Below are 14,420 nucleotides of genomic sequence, written 5' to 3' on the forward strand. Positions count from 1 at the left end.
GCATAAATACATATTTAAGTACAGATTACATCTCCGATGATGATGCTGAACTTCAAAATTATCCTATCGAGTTCATAAATTCATTAACTCCATCTGGAATGTCACCTCACTGACTTAATGTGAAAATAGGGGCAATAGTAATGCGACTGCGAAATTTATCCATAAATCAAGGACTTTGTAATGGAACTAGGATGAAAATAAAAGAATATCATCAAAACAGCATCATTGCTATTTTAATTAATGGATCTAATAGAGGTTCCACAGTTATCATTCCAAGAATTTAGTTAAAGCCAAGTGATACAAATGTTCCGTTTGCATTTCATCGGATACAGTTTCCAATACGATTAGCATATTCACTGACCATCAATAAAGCACAAGGCCAAACTTTTGATAAGGTTGGTATATATCTTCAACAACCTGTATTTTCTCATGGTCAGCTGTATGTGGCATGTTCAAGAGCTCGATCTAAGTACAGTGTGAAATTTAAGGTAATGCAACTGCATAGAGATGATAATCAGGGCAGAAAGTGTGGTGTAACATATACTAAGAATATTGTTTACCGTGAAGTGTTATGAAAACAATCAGGAACAGCTATTGAATCTAAAAATTAACTTGGATGTAAATATGATTTTGGAAAAAAAAATTTTAATTGCTTTCCTTATATTTAAAATTCAGAATTTGATGAAAAAGTAGTGTACAGTTTGTTTAACTTTACTTAATTATATAACATTGACATAAATTTGATAGGTACAACCTACCTCACATAATTTTGATTATCAAAAAATCAAAATTTAACTGTACTTCGTAAGTTTTACAGAAACACTTCATTTTCTATGCACACAAGAATCTGAATATTATAACAGATTACAATGCTTTTATGGAAAAAACGTTTGTACAGAAAATTCAAAGTGTTCTATTCATATTATCAGGAAGTTGTGATGCATTAATTGAAATCTATATCAATAATTCGACTTAAAAAATATTTGTGAATTTCCAAATCTTCATTGAATAAAATTAAAAATAAATAGAAAAGTTGAAGGTTCCTTATTTAACTTCATTAAAAACTATCAAAGTCCACCAAGAGCTGCTCAATAGTCTGGCTTAATGGATCATTTATCAAGGAATGAAGATGGTTATTCTGGTGTACCAGTTATTCTACCATCTACATTTACAGGAAGTCCTAGGAATCTACAACAGCTTCATCAAGATGCAATGGCAGTTTTCTGTGACCTATTCATTACTCACACGTGTAATCCAAAATGTCCTGAAATATTAAACAATTGGGGTCAACAGAACTTGCACAAAATCGATGTCAACAATGTCACACAGTTTTTTTTTAATTCACAGTCTGACTCCCAAGAACCTGCTGACTGACTACTATTCTCACTCCAAGCAGCTGATCGACGTCCCTGTCACCGCCTCAATCATCACCAGCACTTCCTGACAATATCAACAGCATCAGTTACGATCGCATTGACCTTCAATAAAAGTTTAAACTAAAGTTCTTTGTTCTATTGCTTCCATACGTTCATTTTTGTAATATAACAATAAGGAATTTCTTACTGATGTGTTTTAAAAGATTTTAACTACCGTGGAATTTCCACGGGTCCTGCTAGTTTTTATTATTACGATAGCGTTTGTTAATTAATATTTTTAATATTTTAAAGTTATTTTTTATTATTACGATAGCGTTTGTCATTAAATTAATCATCAAATCAAACTGTAATAAAATGTATAACTTATCACTAGGGTTAGGACAACAGAATATTCTTTTCATTGTTTTGACTCTCGAGTGTGTATCCGTTGATATCTTATATGCTTTTATATAGAGTGATGTAGTTCTCGGTTGATTAACTGTGTCGGATATATACTCGAGAATCAAAACAATGAAAAAATATTATGTTGGCATAGCCCTACTCATTAACTAATCTATCTTTTTAAACATGGAAAATTGCTAACATTTTTGATAACAACAATTCCTCGAAACTTTTACAGAGTCGCTGCGTAAATCATTTGTTTGGGGGATTTCAACAATTAACAATACATTAAAATGGCTGACATGCTTAAAAATAAACTGAAAAGGATTTGGGTGATTTTGATTTAGTAATAAAATCATTTAAAAAATTTTCAATCCCGTTTCGTTTTGAGCTATTGTGTTTTCTTTTCAATAAACATTCGATTAATTGTAAATCAATATATCAATGAATAAAATACTTATTTAATGAGTAAGTCACGAAATCGCGGGAAAAAACACAACTCCCCTGTGATGTTGTTAATATAGATGCGTTGCATATGATAAAAATAAATGTCGCTCTTTAAAACCGGCTGGATTAAGTTTGGAGTAATTTTATTGAAATGTATACCTAGCCATTTGTACTTTGTATAAGTAGCCTTTTTTAAATTTTTTTTTGTTCTTCAGTTGCAGGGAACAATTTTTAGCGACAGACGATCATGGCCGACGGCCATTTTGTGGCTATCGTCCGAATCCACTAATCAAGAAACTGAGCAGTACACCAAAGCCCTCAAGCGGTTAGGATTCCAGGTCCAGTTCGTAGAACCATCGTTGAAAAAAGAACGTGAGTAAAACGAAATATAACTTTATATCACATTATTTTTATTCTTTCCTTCAATACTTTTCTTCTTTTTTCTACTTTTAATTTTCTCTCGTTATTTCTTTCTTTCTATTTTTCAAATCACTTTTTCTGTTTCTCTTTCTATAACTTTTATTCTCTATTGTTCCCTCTATTTATACAACGCGTTCCCTGCCTTTTGTCTCTCTTTCTTTCTTTCTTTCTTTCTTTCTTTATACATATATATTATATATATATACACACACATATCTCTCTCTCTTTCTCTCTCTCTCTCTCTATATATATATACACATATATATATATATATATATAGAGAGAGAGAGAGAGAGAGAAAGAGAGAGAGAGAGAGAGAGAGAGAGAGAGAGAGTCTCAAAAATGTGCTGTAGTTATCTGTTTCATGACGTTTGCGAATCCCTTCGTCCAGCGTCGTCCGGACAGAATGAAATAGTAAAACAAAAATAAAGTTGAATACTAGTTTCTATTATTATAAAGTCGTATTCCTGTCTGTCTGTTTTTTTGTTTTGTTTTGTTTTGTTTTGTTTTGTTTTTCACAATTCGGTTAATATATACAAAGGTTATATACGGCATGATCACGTTGACACGCTGGCTCCAGCTGAATCACCGAAGTTAAGCAATGTTGAACCTGGTCAGTAGTAAATGAGTGACCATTTGGGAATTCCTGGTGCTGTATGTGTTCTCCATTTATCTCAGCATTGTTTTCAATCTGCCTGGACTTCTTCTTGCCACTGGACTCAAACAGTGCCGATTTGGAAGAGGTGTGGTTGAGATTGCTCAACCATTGTCTCACAATTACACACGCAGCTGCCCCTACAGGGGGTATCCTTTGTCTTTTGAGACTTATCGGAGGCATCAATACAAAAGTTACACTATTTTACAAATATAAATAATTTTAATACTGAAACGAACTTCTGCAGTTTAATCCTGCATAATTTTTTTTATTCAAAATGAATCAACATTCAAGAGGTTATCTCATTTGCATATTGCATTAAATAAAACTCATTTAAATAATTAGCTCTAAATTTTTAATGGAAATTAGTAATAGAATTGTTTTAAGCATTCTATTTAGAAATATTACATAATGTTGATTTATTTAATTTATTTTTAATTTAATTTACACTTAATTTAATTTATTTTAATTCTTACTATAATCCATGTCAGCTGCATTTAAAAACGGAATATTTCATTTAGCCTATGAGTTATTTCCCTTTAAGCTATGAGATTTTACTTCCCTGTTTGAATTTCATAGATGAAAATGGCTATGTTTTATGCTTCCAAAAATCCAAAATATGTCCAACTCTCATAAAATCGTAACAACTCTGAATATTTGGTGTATCTTAAATAGTATGTGACTAAACTCTCCGCTCGGCAACGCCGGGTATGTACAGCTAGTATTATAATAAAGAAAGAGTAGTCCTCTAATCCATAGAGATATATTTTTTTCCTTGGAAATCTATATATCTATAAAAACAGAGATGTGTGTGCCACAGACGGTTTCTGATTGGTTAATCCAATAATCACATCTCCTAAAAAAACTATGGTTCCTACGTTCTTAACTTTACCATAAAATATTATGCCCTTATTTATTGTCCATCTTGGGAGGGTCTATTTTTCCCTAACTTGCCATTTACAAATTACAAAATTACGAAACTTACACCAGCCATCACAATCCAACCTCCGACACCACGTCCGCCATTCTGGCGCTAGCCGCACACACGTACACACAACACGAAAACAAACGCTGTCCTCCAAAGGACAGACTATTAGTACTACTACTATTCCCATCACTCACGCACACACGCACACATACACACGTTCACTACCGTCCTTGTGTACGTCACGTTGTTATGGCAACCAAGCCCGCTGACTTTCACACCATAAACACACACAGTAAATCTGATTTTCTTCATTTTCTCATTTTATTACTTTGGTATGTTTCCGTTTATCCATTCATTTGCTTATACTTTCTTTTACTACATTTTTTATTTATTTTTTTATTTATTAAAGGTAAGAGAGTAATTCGGGTATGCATACTAAACTGTTAACCGTTAGTTTGCGTGTTCGATCCTGATCGATTCTACTTTTTTTTTAATTCTATTTGTTTATTAAATCCTATCCGAAGCGGGGAGGGGCTATACCCTTTCCTTCCACCTCCCCCCGAGGGTGGGTTCCTAACGGAAGGGCGTCCGATCCTCCACCCACCTACGGGCAAGCAGGGGGGGCTGGCCACCATCCCCCCACCAAAAGGGGAAGCCTGGCATTTTCTCACCCGAAAGGGGGGAGCTTGGCAGTTTCTCCCCCAAAGGAGGGAGCCGGTGTCCCCCCCCAAGGGTGGGGGGGGCGAAGAGGCCAGAAGGAGGTGACTTTTTCCTTGGGGAGGGGGGAGAAGCCTCCAGGCACCCTCCTCCCTGAAGGTGGGGTTGGGGATTATCTCTCCCTGAAGGGGGAGGCCGGCACCAAGCATGTAAATCCAGAGGGGTGACTTTTTTGTTACCCCTCGGAGTGGGAAGGGGGCCGATCACCCAGGCAACGCCGGGTAACCCCTGCTGTATTTATAATTTACGTTTATTACGTAGAATTATCCACGTAGATATGCGTGGGAGGCAACCATATAGCATCTTATTTGTTAGATGATTTTGCCAGAATGTGCTGTAGATGGCGCGTAGCATATTATGTGCGTGATTTATCAATTTCTTAGATCGAGTAACAGATACTATATTGCAATCTGAAAGCTTACAAAATAAAAGAATATAAATAACGAAGATTTTTGTTTTAACTAGGGGAAATCACCGCTTTTCAAGGTTCGAAAGCCACTCAAGGATAGAAATTAATGAGTATCAGTTGGCCGGTAAAACAACACCGAGATTATCGATAATGGTAGAATTTGGTAGTGTTTGTTTATTTAAAGGGACTGTTCAACAGAAACTTGTTCACATAAGGCTTGAAAACGGACATGTTATAGCAGTCTCGCGGTATAGTGTTCTACAGACGGACAGTTCTAGGAACGAAACTTTGCTCATGGAATTTAGATTTCATTTTTAGGTACGGATAGGTAATGAGAGGAATTGTTAGCAGTTGTATCAAGATGAGTGTCTGCTGCTTAGTGTGTTGTATCAGGTTACCGAAACATTCACTAGAATATCGAGCGGTTTCAGATGGCACGCATTTTGGCAGTTTATAAAGTTAAGTGTCTGTTTCAATATATGTGTGTGAGCGTATGTCCTCAACGAGAAATCAGAAAATTACACAATTATAAATCTTTAACCATCGAATCCAGTTGTTCTCTGTCCGTCTCTGCTTTTACATCTGGCAAATAAAGATGTGTCTGGACTGAAACCGAAAATCGATAAAGTGAAAGTGGGAACGTAGCTTCTATGCTATTTCTTGGTGTGTTCTGGAACAAACCTTCCCAGACTTCGTCTGCTCTGCTCTTTGAACTCTGCTCTCTCGGTGTCAAGTGTAAAAATTTATAATCTTGTGGAACTAATGAATAGTTGCGACCAACAAAAATACTCCAGTTGTGTTATGGCAAAAATTTTGTAATGTTCATTTTTAGGGACAAAATTGCGAGAGGAGGAAAATTACTTAAAAAAAAAATTATTGGTCTGTGTTTAAAAAATATCATCGAATCTACGTTAAATAGTAAGTATTTTTCTTCCTTCTTTTTTTCTTTTTTTTTTCTTTTGTCTGTTATATTAAACCAGATGTCAGTGTGAGATATAAATAGAGAGACGAAGAAACTTCATTTGCTTTTTCTTGAATCCTTATTTCATCATTGTTAGCAAGAGAAACTATTCGAAACAAATATGCGTTCTGGATCGTTCGCCGTTGAAACCCTAACGTTTTAACATATCCTCCACGGGTAATTCTTTTCTGGGGGAACGCCAGTACGACAGGACGCCAAAAAGTCCGCCATAAAAAAACTACTTTCTACAGAAATTTTTTTTTTTTTTTTTTACATTTTTATCTAGCGAATAAACATAAAATTTTGTATGAAAAACCACGTTTATAATTTTTAAAAATCCAACAACGGAGCTGAAGACGATGTTTTGTCTCTAAAACAAAATAAACTTTTGTATAAATATCTGCGTGGTGTACTGCTGAAATATTATTCTAATGAATAAAATTTATTTTTACGAGAAGTATTATACATTTGTCTATCCAATAAATATAAAATTATATATGAAAAACCACGTTTATTATTTTTAAAAAATCAAACTTATGCAACAGGGATGAAGTTGATTTTTTTCTGGGATAGAAACTGATTTGTTTTGATAAAATTGTATGTGACGTACCGCTGAAATATTTTTTCTAAAGAATAAAATTGAATAAAAAAAAATTTATAGAATGTTTATATAATTATCTAGCGAATAAACATAAAATATATATGAAAAAACACGTTTATTATTTTTTAAAAAGTCGAACTTATGCAACGGGGATGCAGTTGATTTTTTTTTTCTTAAACGAAACTGTTAATTGTATTTCTTTTATGAAACGAATTGTATTTATGTATTTTTACTTATATCTAATTTATATACTAGCAGGGCCCGTGGAAATTGCATTGAATGAGCAATATATTTAATCAACAAATATGTTTTGATAAAGCTAATATTTTTCAGATAGTGCAAAAATAGTTTTGGGAACAGAAAAAAATAATATGTAGTAAATATGAGTTTATTAACATTTCTATGTGATTGGCCTTTTTAAAAGCTAAATTTCACACATTTGGCCTTATTTTAAAGCAGTTTGGCTTTAAAAATGTATGTGGCCTTTTTTAAAATGTAACGTATGAACTTATTAAGGAAGGAACAACCAGAATATTATTTATATCTTATATAATATCTTATATCACTGGGGTTTAAATTATATTTAATTAATTATTTTATTGATTTATCATTACTTTTAATTGCTCGATAATAATAATCTATGTTTTAATTTAAAAATGTTAATTACATTCATTCATTATTTAATTATTGCTATTGTGTTTATTTTAATTTTGATGTTGTTCAATCTAATTAATTTACCGATTTCGACAAAATTAGACAAACGACTTATGTAAAAAGCAAACGTGACAGAGACGACTGGAGAACAATGGATCAAAGGATCGATGGATTGGAAATATCAGTTGTAAAAGTGACCTTCTCCTGACGGTTGATGGTTCAATTCTCAGTGTGGGCGGCCGAAAAATACAATTGCCAATTAATTAGGACCTCTTTCCAATCATGGTTGACGAAACAAGAGCATGCTACCCCCGAGAAGTAAATAAACTTTTCCGTTCGAAATTCCGCACAAATTGCTGAGTTAAAAAAAAAGCATTCCCGAGTTCGATAAGTTACACCTGAAGAAGGTCGGAGGTTGCATCGAACGAAACGTTGTAAAAATGGCACTGAAGATGGGAACTAGTTCGATGAATCCAAATAATACGGGGACCCTAATTAATCTTGGATTTTCATCAAAATCTTATTAGACGGGTTTCTGCCCTTATACCACTTGGTGCTGAACCAGTCCACTATGAGCTGTCTTGCCGGAAACCAGAATTTCAAATGACACAATTCTATCAGCACCCCTATCACGATCATCACTATCATCTGAATCCGAAGATTCTATTGTCGGCATTGGTTTCCCTGATATTTTTCTATTAAGAATTCTTTCTAGAAAGACATCAGGTACTTACAAGTTGGAACCACATGAAGGTTGCCGATATCCTAAGTGAAGTTATTTTGTGGAACGAACTCGTCGTTAGTCTATGTCGTTAACAACTTAATCACCGCTACCTCCCCCCTCCTCTACCAAGAGTAGATTTGGAGTTTGGGCGGGAAAAGTGCTTGTAGATAATCTGTCTCAACTTTTAATAGAATTTAATCCGTCGTAATGTATATTTTAGAGTCGCTACCACCGCTATTGAGTTAGGATTTCACTATCACCTCGGTATAAAAAGGATCCAATCAGGGTTGATATGACGTACAATTGAAACACTCAAACAGTTGATTTTATAATCATAATAGCATTTACAGTTTGAATTGCATCTGAATAACATTTTGTTAGGGGAGAAACGTGTATACTTCGGCTAATGTTTCTAAAATATACAAATTTGCTCTTTTATGTAGATCTGTTAATACATTCGACCACATGTTCGGCGTCACATAACAAGCGAGGTTTCTTCCTCTCCAAATTACCGTACAGACGATGAGGCGCCTCTATCGGTCAGAACCACCGGTTTACATCAGACGATCGACTACCGTTCACATTTCCGGGAACATTTTAATTCAAAGCATAAAAAGGAATAAAACATTTGATGTTTCACGACTATTTCTAAAATGTTCGACAAGTTTCGCAATATTAGTTTTCTGATTTTTTTAGATGAGGCTTCATTATACGTATCATTTGGATTTTTCGGACTATTGTTCTCATTTTGAGTGTTGTTTTCACAATGTTTCGGTCGATGTAACCTCTGACCATCTTCAGGTGTATCTTGTCGAGCGAGAGAATCTTCCAGTCGAACTCGGGAATCTTTCAGTCGAATTCGGATATCTGCAGAAAATTTCGAACCGAAGTCTGCGTAGATGGATAGTATATTTGATAAATTTCAGTTGTAAGTTACACTGTTCTAGAGGTTGAAGGTTTAATCCTCAGTGTAGGTGATACTCAAAGTACATTTCACACTTTTACCCATTCATGGCTGATAGAACGGAACATGCTACTCCCGTGGATTAAATAAAAGGGTTACGTTCGAAATTCCGTGCAAATTCTCGGGTTCGACAAGATACACCTGAGGAAGGTCGGGGGTTTCATCGACAAACGATGTGAAATAGCACTCAAGTTAATATCAGTAGTCCGAAATTCGAATATGTTTTGCAATTATAAAAATATGAACTAAAATGCTATTTTTATAATTTATATTATTTAGATTATTCATTTGTATTCTCATCTTGGTTATTGTATTTACAAAATTTCGACCGATGTAACATCCGATCTTCTTCACGTGCATCCTCTCGAATAAGGAAACCTTTAAGTCGAATTAAGGCACATTTATGTCGAACTTAGTAACCTTATAGTTGAACTGGAAAATCTTGATGTAATTTCGAACTAAACCCTTTAATCTCCATGGATACATTGTTCTGATTACGTCAACCATAATATTTTTAGTTTGAAATTTGGTATAGATTCCCGAGATCAAGTAGATTTACAAAGTCGAAAGGTGCACTTGAATGTTACATCGGTCGAAACGTCGTGAGTATAAAAACTAAGATAGGAATAATACTCTGAAAAAATTATGCAAATCTTCATTTTTTTTAACAATTCAGTGAAATGAATGTTTGGATCCTAAATATGTAATATTTATTAATTAAGGTTTTGATGATGATGATGATGATAATGAGGAGGAGGAGGGGGAGGGGTCCCTTTACCCTCCGGGGTCGTGGGGGCGCTGCATTATTTCATGCAGCGTGTCTTGAGCGCTACCCATCCCTTTCCAGGCTCTACATACAGCGCCTAGTCATCCACCTGGTATTGACCAGTGCCGTATATAATTATGGTTTTATAAACTAGAAAAAAAAAGATGTGAAAAGTTAAACTATGGTTAGAAATTATGTACTTACATATTTTTTCCAAATTGTTCAAAAATAATTTTCTTTATCTATGACACCTTAGATTTATTTCCCTTTTTCTTAGGAAAAAAAAACTCAGAAATGTTTTAATAAATTTGTGTTTATGCATAAAATAAATGAAATGACCTTTCTTTTATCTCAAACACTTGTCTTGATAGATGAACTAATTTTATTACAGGGATTATTTGGATTATCGGGACTACTGTTATCTTAAGTTTTATTCTTGCGGACCCGTGGCATAACGGATAAAGTACTAGGTAAAATTCAGTTTTAGGTGACACTCTTCAGGAAATTGAAGGTTCAGTAATCAGTGTGGGTGATACTTAGAATACAATTCTGAATTATCATGGCTGGCGGAACAACCACGTGGATTAAATATAGTCCTGTTTGAAATTCCGTACCAATTCTCAAGTTCGATAGAGAGGTCCCCGAGTTCGACAAGAAACACCTGAAGAAGATCGGACGTTACATCGATCGAAACGGGGCGATAATAGCACGCAAGGTGAGAACAGTAGTTCAAATAATTCAAATAATACAAATTATCAATCCTCATCTAAAAATTCAGAAACATAAGTTCGTTATCTTAAGCAATTATCTTCGATAGGTGAAATAACTCCTTGATTTTAAACACTTTAAATAGAAAAACTACATCTTTTAACTTAAATAGATGAAATACCCATTTATTCGTAAGTATTTGCATTAAATATATTAAATAAAGACTTTTATCTTAATCAGGTACTTAAATTGATTTAAAAACAATAAGGAATGCTTTTGTCTTATTAATAGACTAGCGAGGGGTACTCGGCGTTGCCCGGGTGATTGGAGGTGTGTGGGGGGAGGTTAAAAAAAAGTAAGTATGAGGATCGAACCCGAACCGTTGAGGCAAAGTTGTGAAAAAAAAAAAGTGTGACGTTAACCATTGCCCCACCTCGACATGCGTACGGAAACACGTTTGAATTTATTTAATTACTTGGATTTAGCAGGTGCTCGTTTTAATGAGTTAATGAGGTCAAGTTTGACTGCGGGATTTCATTTACTGCTAAACGCTTTTTCCCCCCAAGATGTTATAGGAAAAAGACTAACACATATGCGGCGAGCGACAAATATTGAATATTTATCTTCCCGAAATCGAGCAAATTAAATAGACAGGCGAGCTTCGTTGTTAGCTGTGAGATATTACGATTTGTATGTCATATAAAAAGTTTTAAAAAGTTGTGAAGCGAGCGACCGCTTCTCTGAAAAAAGTCTTTTGTAGACACACAGAAAAAGCGAACACACATACATACATACATACATTTTCGCTTTTATATTTATTAGATGAAATAATCCTTTTATATTAAACGTTGTTCTTCAATAGATTATATAATCGTTTTAAACAAATGTCAACAATTTTCCTTACTCTCTGTCTTTGCCTAAAACTAAACAAAAATTCCATAAGCCAAGTTTCCTTCCTAGAACTGTCCGTCTGTGGAAGACAATAGCGTGAGACTGCTTCCCAGCTGTCTATAACATGGTCGTTTTAAAAATCTAATGCAAATACGTTCTTGTTGAGCCATCCTTTTAAATAATTGAGCCCTATCCAGTTCCACTGTTACTGATAAACACGGTGTTGTTTCAATGTTTACCAAACACTTATTAACCCTTATTCCAGAGTGCCCTCTGTAACAGAGCGCGTATGGGCGCGTGTGAAAATATAAGCGGGAGCCGAAGGATAGCTGGCTACCGAAAATATTAGCGGCAGTAGCTGTTAAAGCACGTATGCAAATCAGCAAGTGTGTGCGAGCTAGCGTTACAAGAAAAAGAGAAAAAAATATACCACGTGTAGGGGAGAAGCAAAGTGCGCTTACAGGGGAAATGGAGGTGTGGCCATGTAGTAGCGGCGAGGGACTTTTAAGCAAGTGCCGAGACAGAAAGGCGTTGTTAATTTCATAGCAGACGAAATGAACAGTAAGAAAAAAAGAAGCGGACATTGTTTAGAAAGTAACGGTAAAAAATGACTTGTGTTAAAATAGAAAAAAGAGCCGAGTCGGATTTTTGTTTCTTTCCAGTTTTATTTTTATGAATTACTAAAGTAAAATGTAATGCCACGTAACATTGAATCTCTGCCATGATAAGAAGTTACCTCTAAGTATAAAGAAATCTTAACCAATCACCTGTAACGGACGGAAATAACACTTGGGCAAAATTAATAATTGCTTCCTATCAGTCGTATAATGTTTGCTTATAAAACGTCAAAAAGTAATCCGTATGAATCACCATTGAATGTATTTTTGACCTGTTTTTGTTGGTATTAGTTTCTCCGATTACTTTTAGAATTAGTTAGTCTCAAGAGGGCCCGCGTAAATTATGTCAACAACCATGATATACGTTGTGCAATGAAATTTAATAAACAACTACGGATAAACGATAAGGTGATTTCACTGATTTCGATGACGATACAAATATTGGAGTGTGAAACATTCGTTGATCATCATTCAATCCTGGGAAACGTCAGGTCACCATGCTAGTTTAAGATATATAAATAATAAACATGATGGTCATATTTGTTTAAAGAACATTTGGTCAACAATGACAATTATTTTTGCTGAAGATGATAAGGCGTTTTATTCTTAATAGTATTGGTTTTGACATATTTATGATTTTAAGGTAATTTTATTAGTAGTAAATTATATAGATTGATAGAAAAAACACCGTGGAATTTCCATAAAGTTCTGTTAGTTTAAAGATTGTCTCCTTTAATTTTGTGTTTCAGATAATTCCAAGAATTATAAACTACAGAAATATCTTCGTTTGGCGAACTGGACTTTGTTCTTGTGTTTCTCATTTGGTTCTGGTTGTCTGCAGGATATGAACACATCAAAGCTTCATTCTTTTCAAAAGGTAAGCATACTTTTTTGTTGTATCTTTCTAAGACTTTTTTGTTGTATCGTTCTTAGACTTTTTTGTTATATCGTTCTAAGACTTTTTTGTTGTATCTTTCTAAGACTTTTTTGTTGTATCGTTCTAAGATTTTTTTGTTGTATCGTTCTAAGACTTTTTTGTTGTATCGTTCTAAGACTTTTTTGTTGTATCGTTCTAAGACTTTTTTGTTGTATCGTTCTAAGACTTTTTTGTTGTATCGTTCTAAGACTTTTTTGTTGTATCGTTCTAAGACTTTTTTGTTGTATCGTTCTACGACTTTTTTGTTGTATCGTTCTAAGACTTTTTTGTTGTATCGTTCTAAGACTTTTCTTCTTGTATACTTTGATTTATTTCTTTTTTTTTCTTCTTCTTTTTTTTTGCACTGGTGAGTCAGGACTTACCAATTGGCTCATTTTAGAAGGAATTCTTTTTCACCGACTGGGAAGAGAACATATGAAGTGCAGTATCAGAGCAAATACTACTCTTTGCTTCTAACCAAAATGGCAAAGGGCGGTCCAATGAGAACTAAAAAACCAAAGAGGAAGAGCACCAATCAGACCTTCATTCAGAACTGTTTCAACTGTTTTTTTTTTTGTTTTGTTTTTTCAAGTGATATTTAAATGAATTTCCAGAATTCCTCCACTGAAGATAGATTAGATCGGATTCACCCTTGAACGACTTTTGGCGTATAGAATATAAACAATAAAGTAGTAGTAGGAGGAGGAGGAGGAGGCAGAGTAGTAGTAGTAGTAGTAGTAGTAGTAGTAGTAGTAGTAGTAGTAGTAGTAGTTTCTTTTCTCAGTATGAAGGCTCTTATGTTCTATGCTAAAAGTAAATTCGTGTGGATTTACATGGTACAACTTTCGACCAGCTCAGTTCTGTCGTTGGCATTGGTTTCCTCAGTTTTCTTTTATAATCAGATATTTACATCTCGTGAAGGTTGCCAACATTTATAATGAAAGCGATGTTGTGAAACTGTCAAGATTCTGGGGGGGGGGTTCTAATGCGCCACCTTTATCAAGGCCAAAAGCCACCTGAGCTTTGCTACACACATATGTCGTCAGTTTAAATCGGTAACCACTTAACCTGTGTCACCTCCCAGATCCTGTACTTATGTCGGTTCTTAGAGTGTTTAACGGAACGGGTGGCCTGAACTATCTCTGTTTCAAGACGTTAGTCTGTCGCCGTTACATTTCCAAGTAATGTTGATACTCATTTATACACTTGGGTAGAATGTTTTATTTACATCATCTGGTATTTGCAAATGGTCACCAATCTAAGAACTGGTAAGGTTAAACGTCTC

General features: G+C 34.5%; 1 protein-coding gene across 2 annotated transcripts in view; it reads left to right on the plus strand.

Moving 5' to 3' along the window:
• The window catches only part of LOC145249599 (cadherin-like and PC-esterase domain-containing protein 1), an 837,303-nt gene that overhangs the window by 711,845 nt on the left and 111,038 nt on the right, over positions 1-14,420 (plus strand). For both annotated transcript variants that reach the window (XM_080111307.1, XM_080111306.1), the window contains 2 exons: positions 2,420-2,576; positions 12,969-13,096. In XM_080111307.1, the coding sequence (XP_079967433.1) occupies positions 2,420-2,576; positions 12,969-13,096 (285 nt within the window). The remainder of the gene's footprint in view (positions 1-2,419; positions 2,577-12,968; positions 13,097-14,420) is intronic.

Source organism: Euprymna scolopes, chromosome 28, assembly GCF_053919585.1.
Source record: "Euprymna scolopes isolate OS-2025 chromosome 28, ASM5391958v1, whole genome shotgun sequence".
NCBI lineage: Eukaryota > Metazoa > Mollusca > Cephalopoda > Sepiida > Sepiolidae > Euprymna > Euprymna scolopes.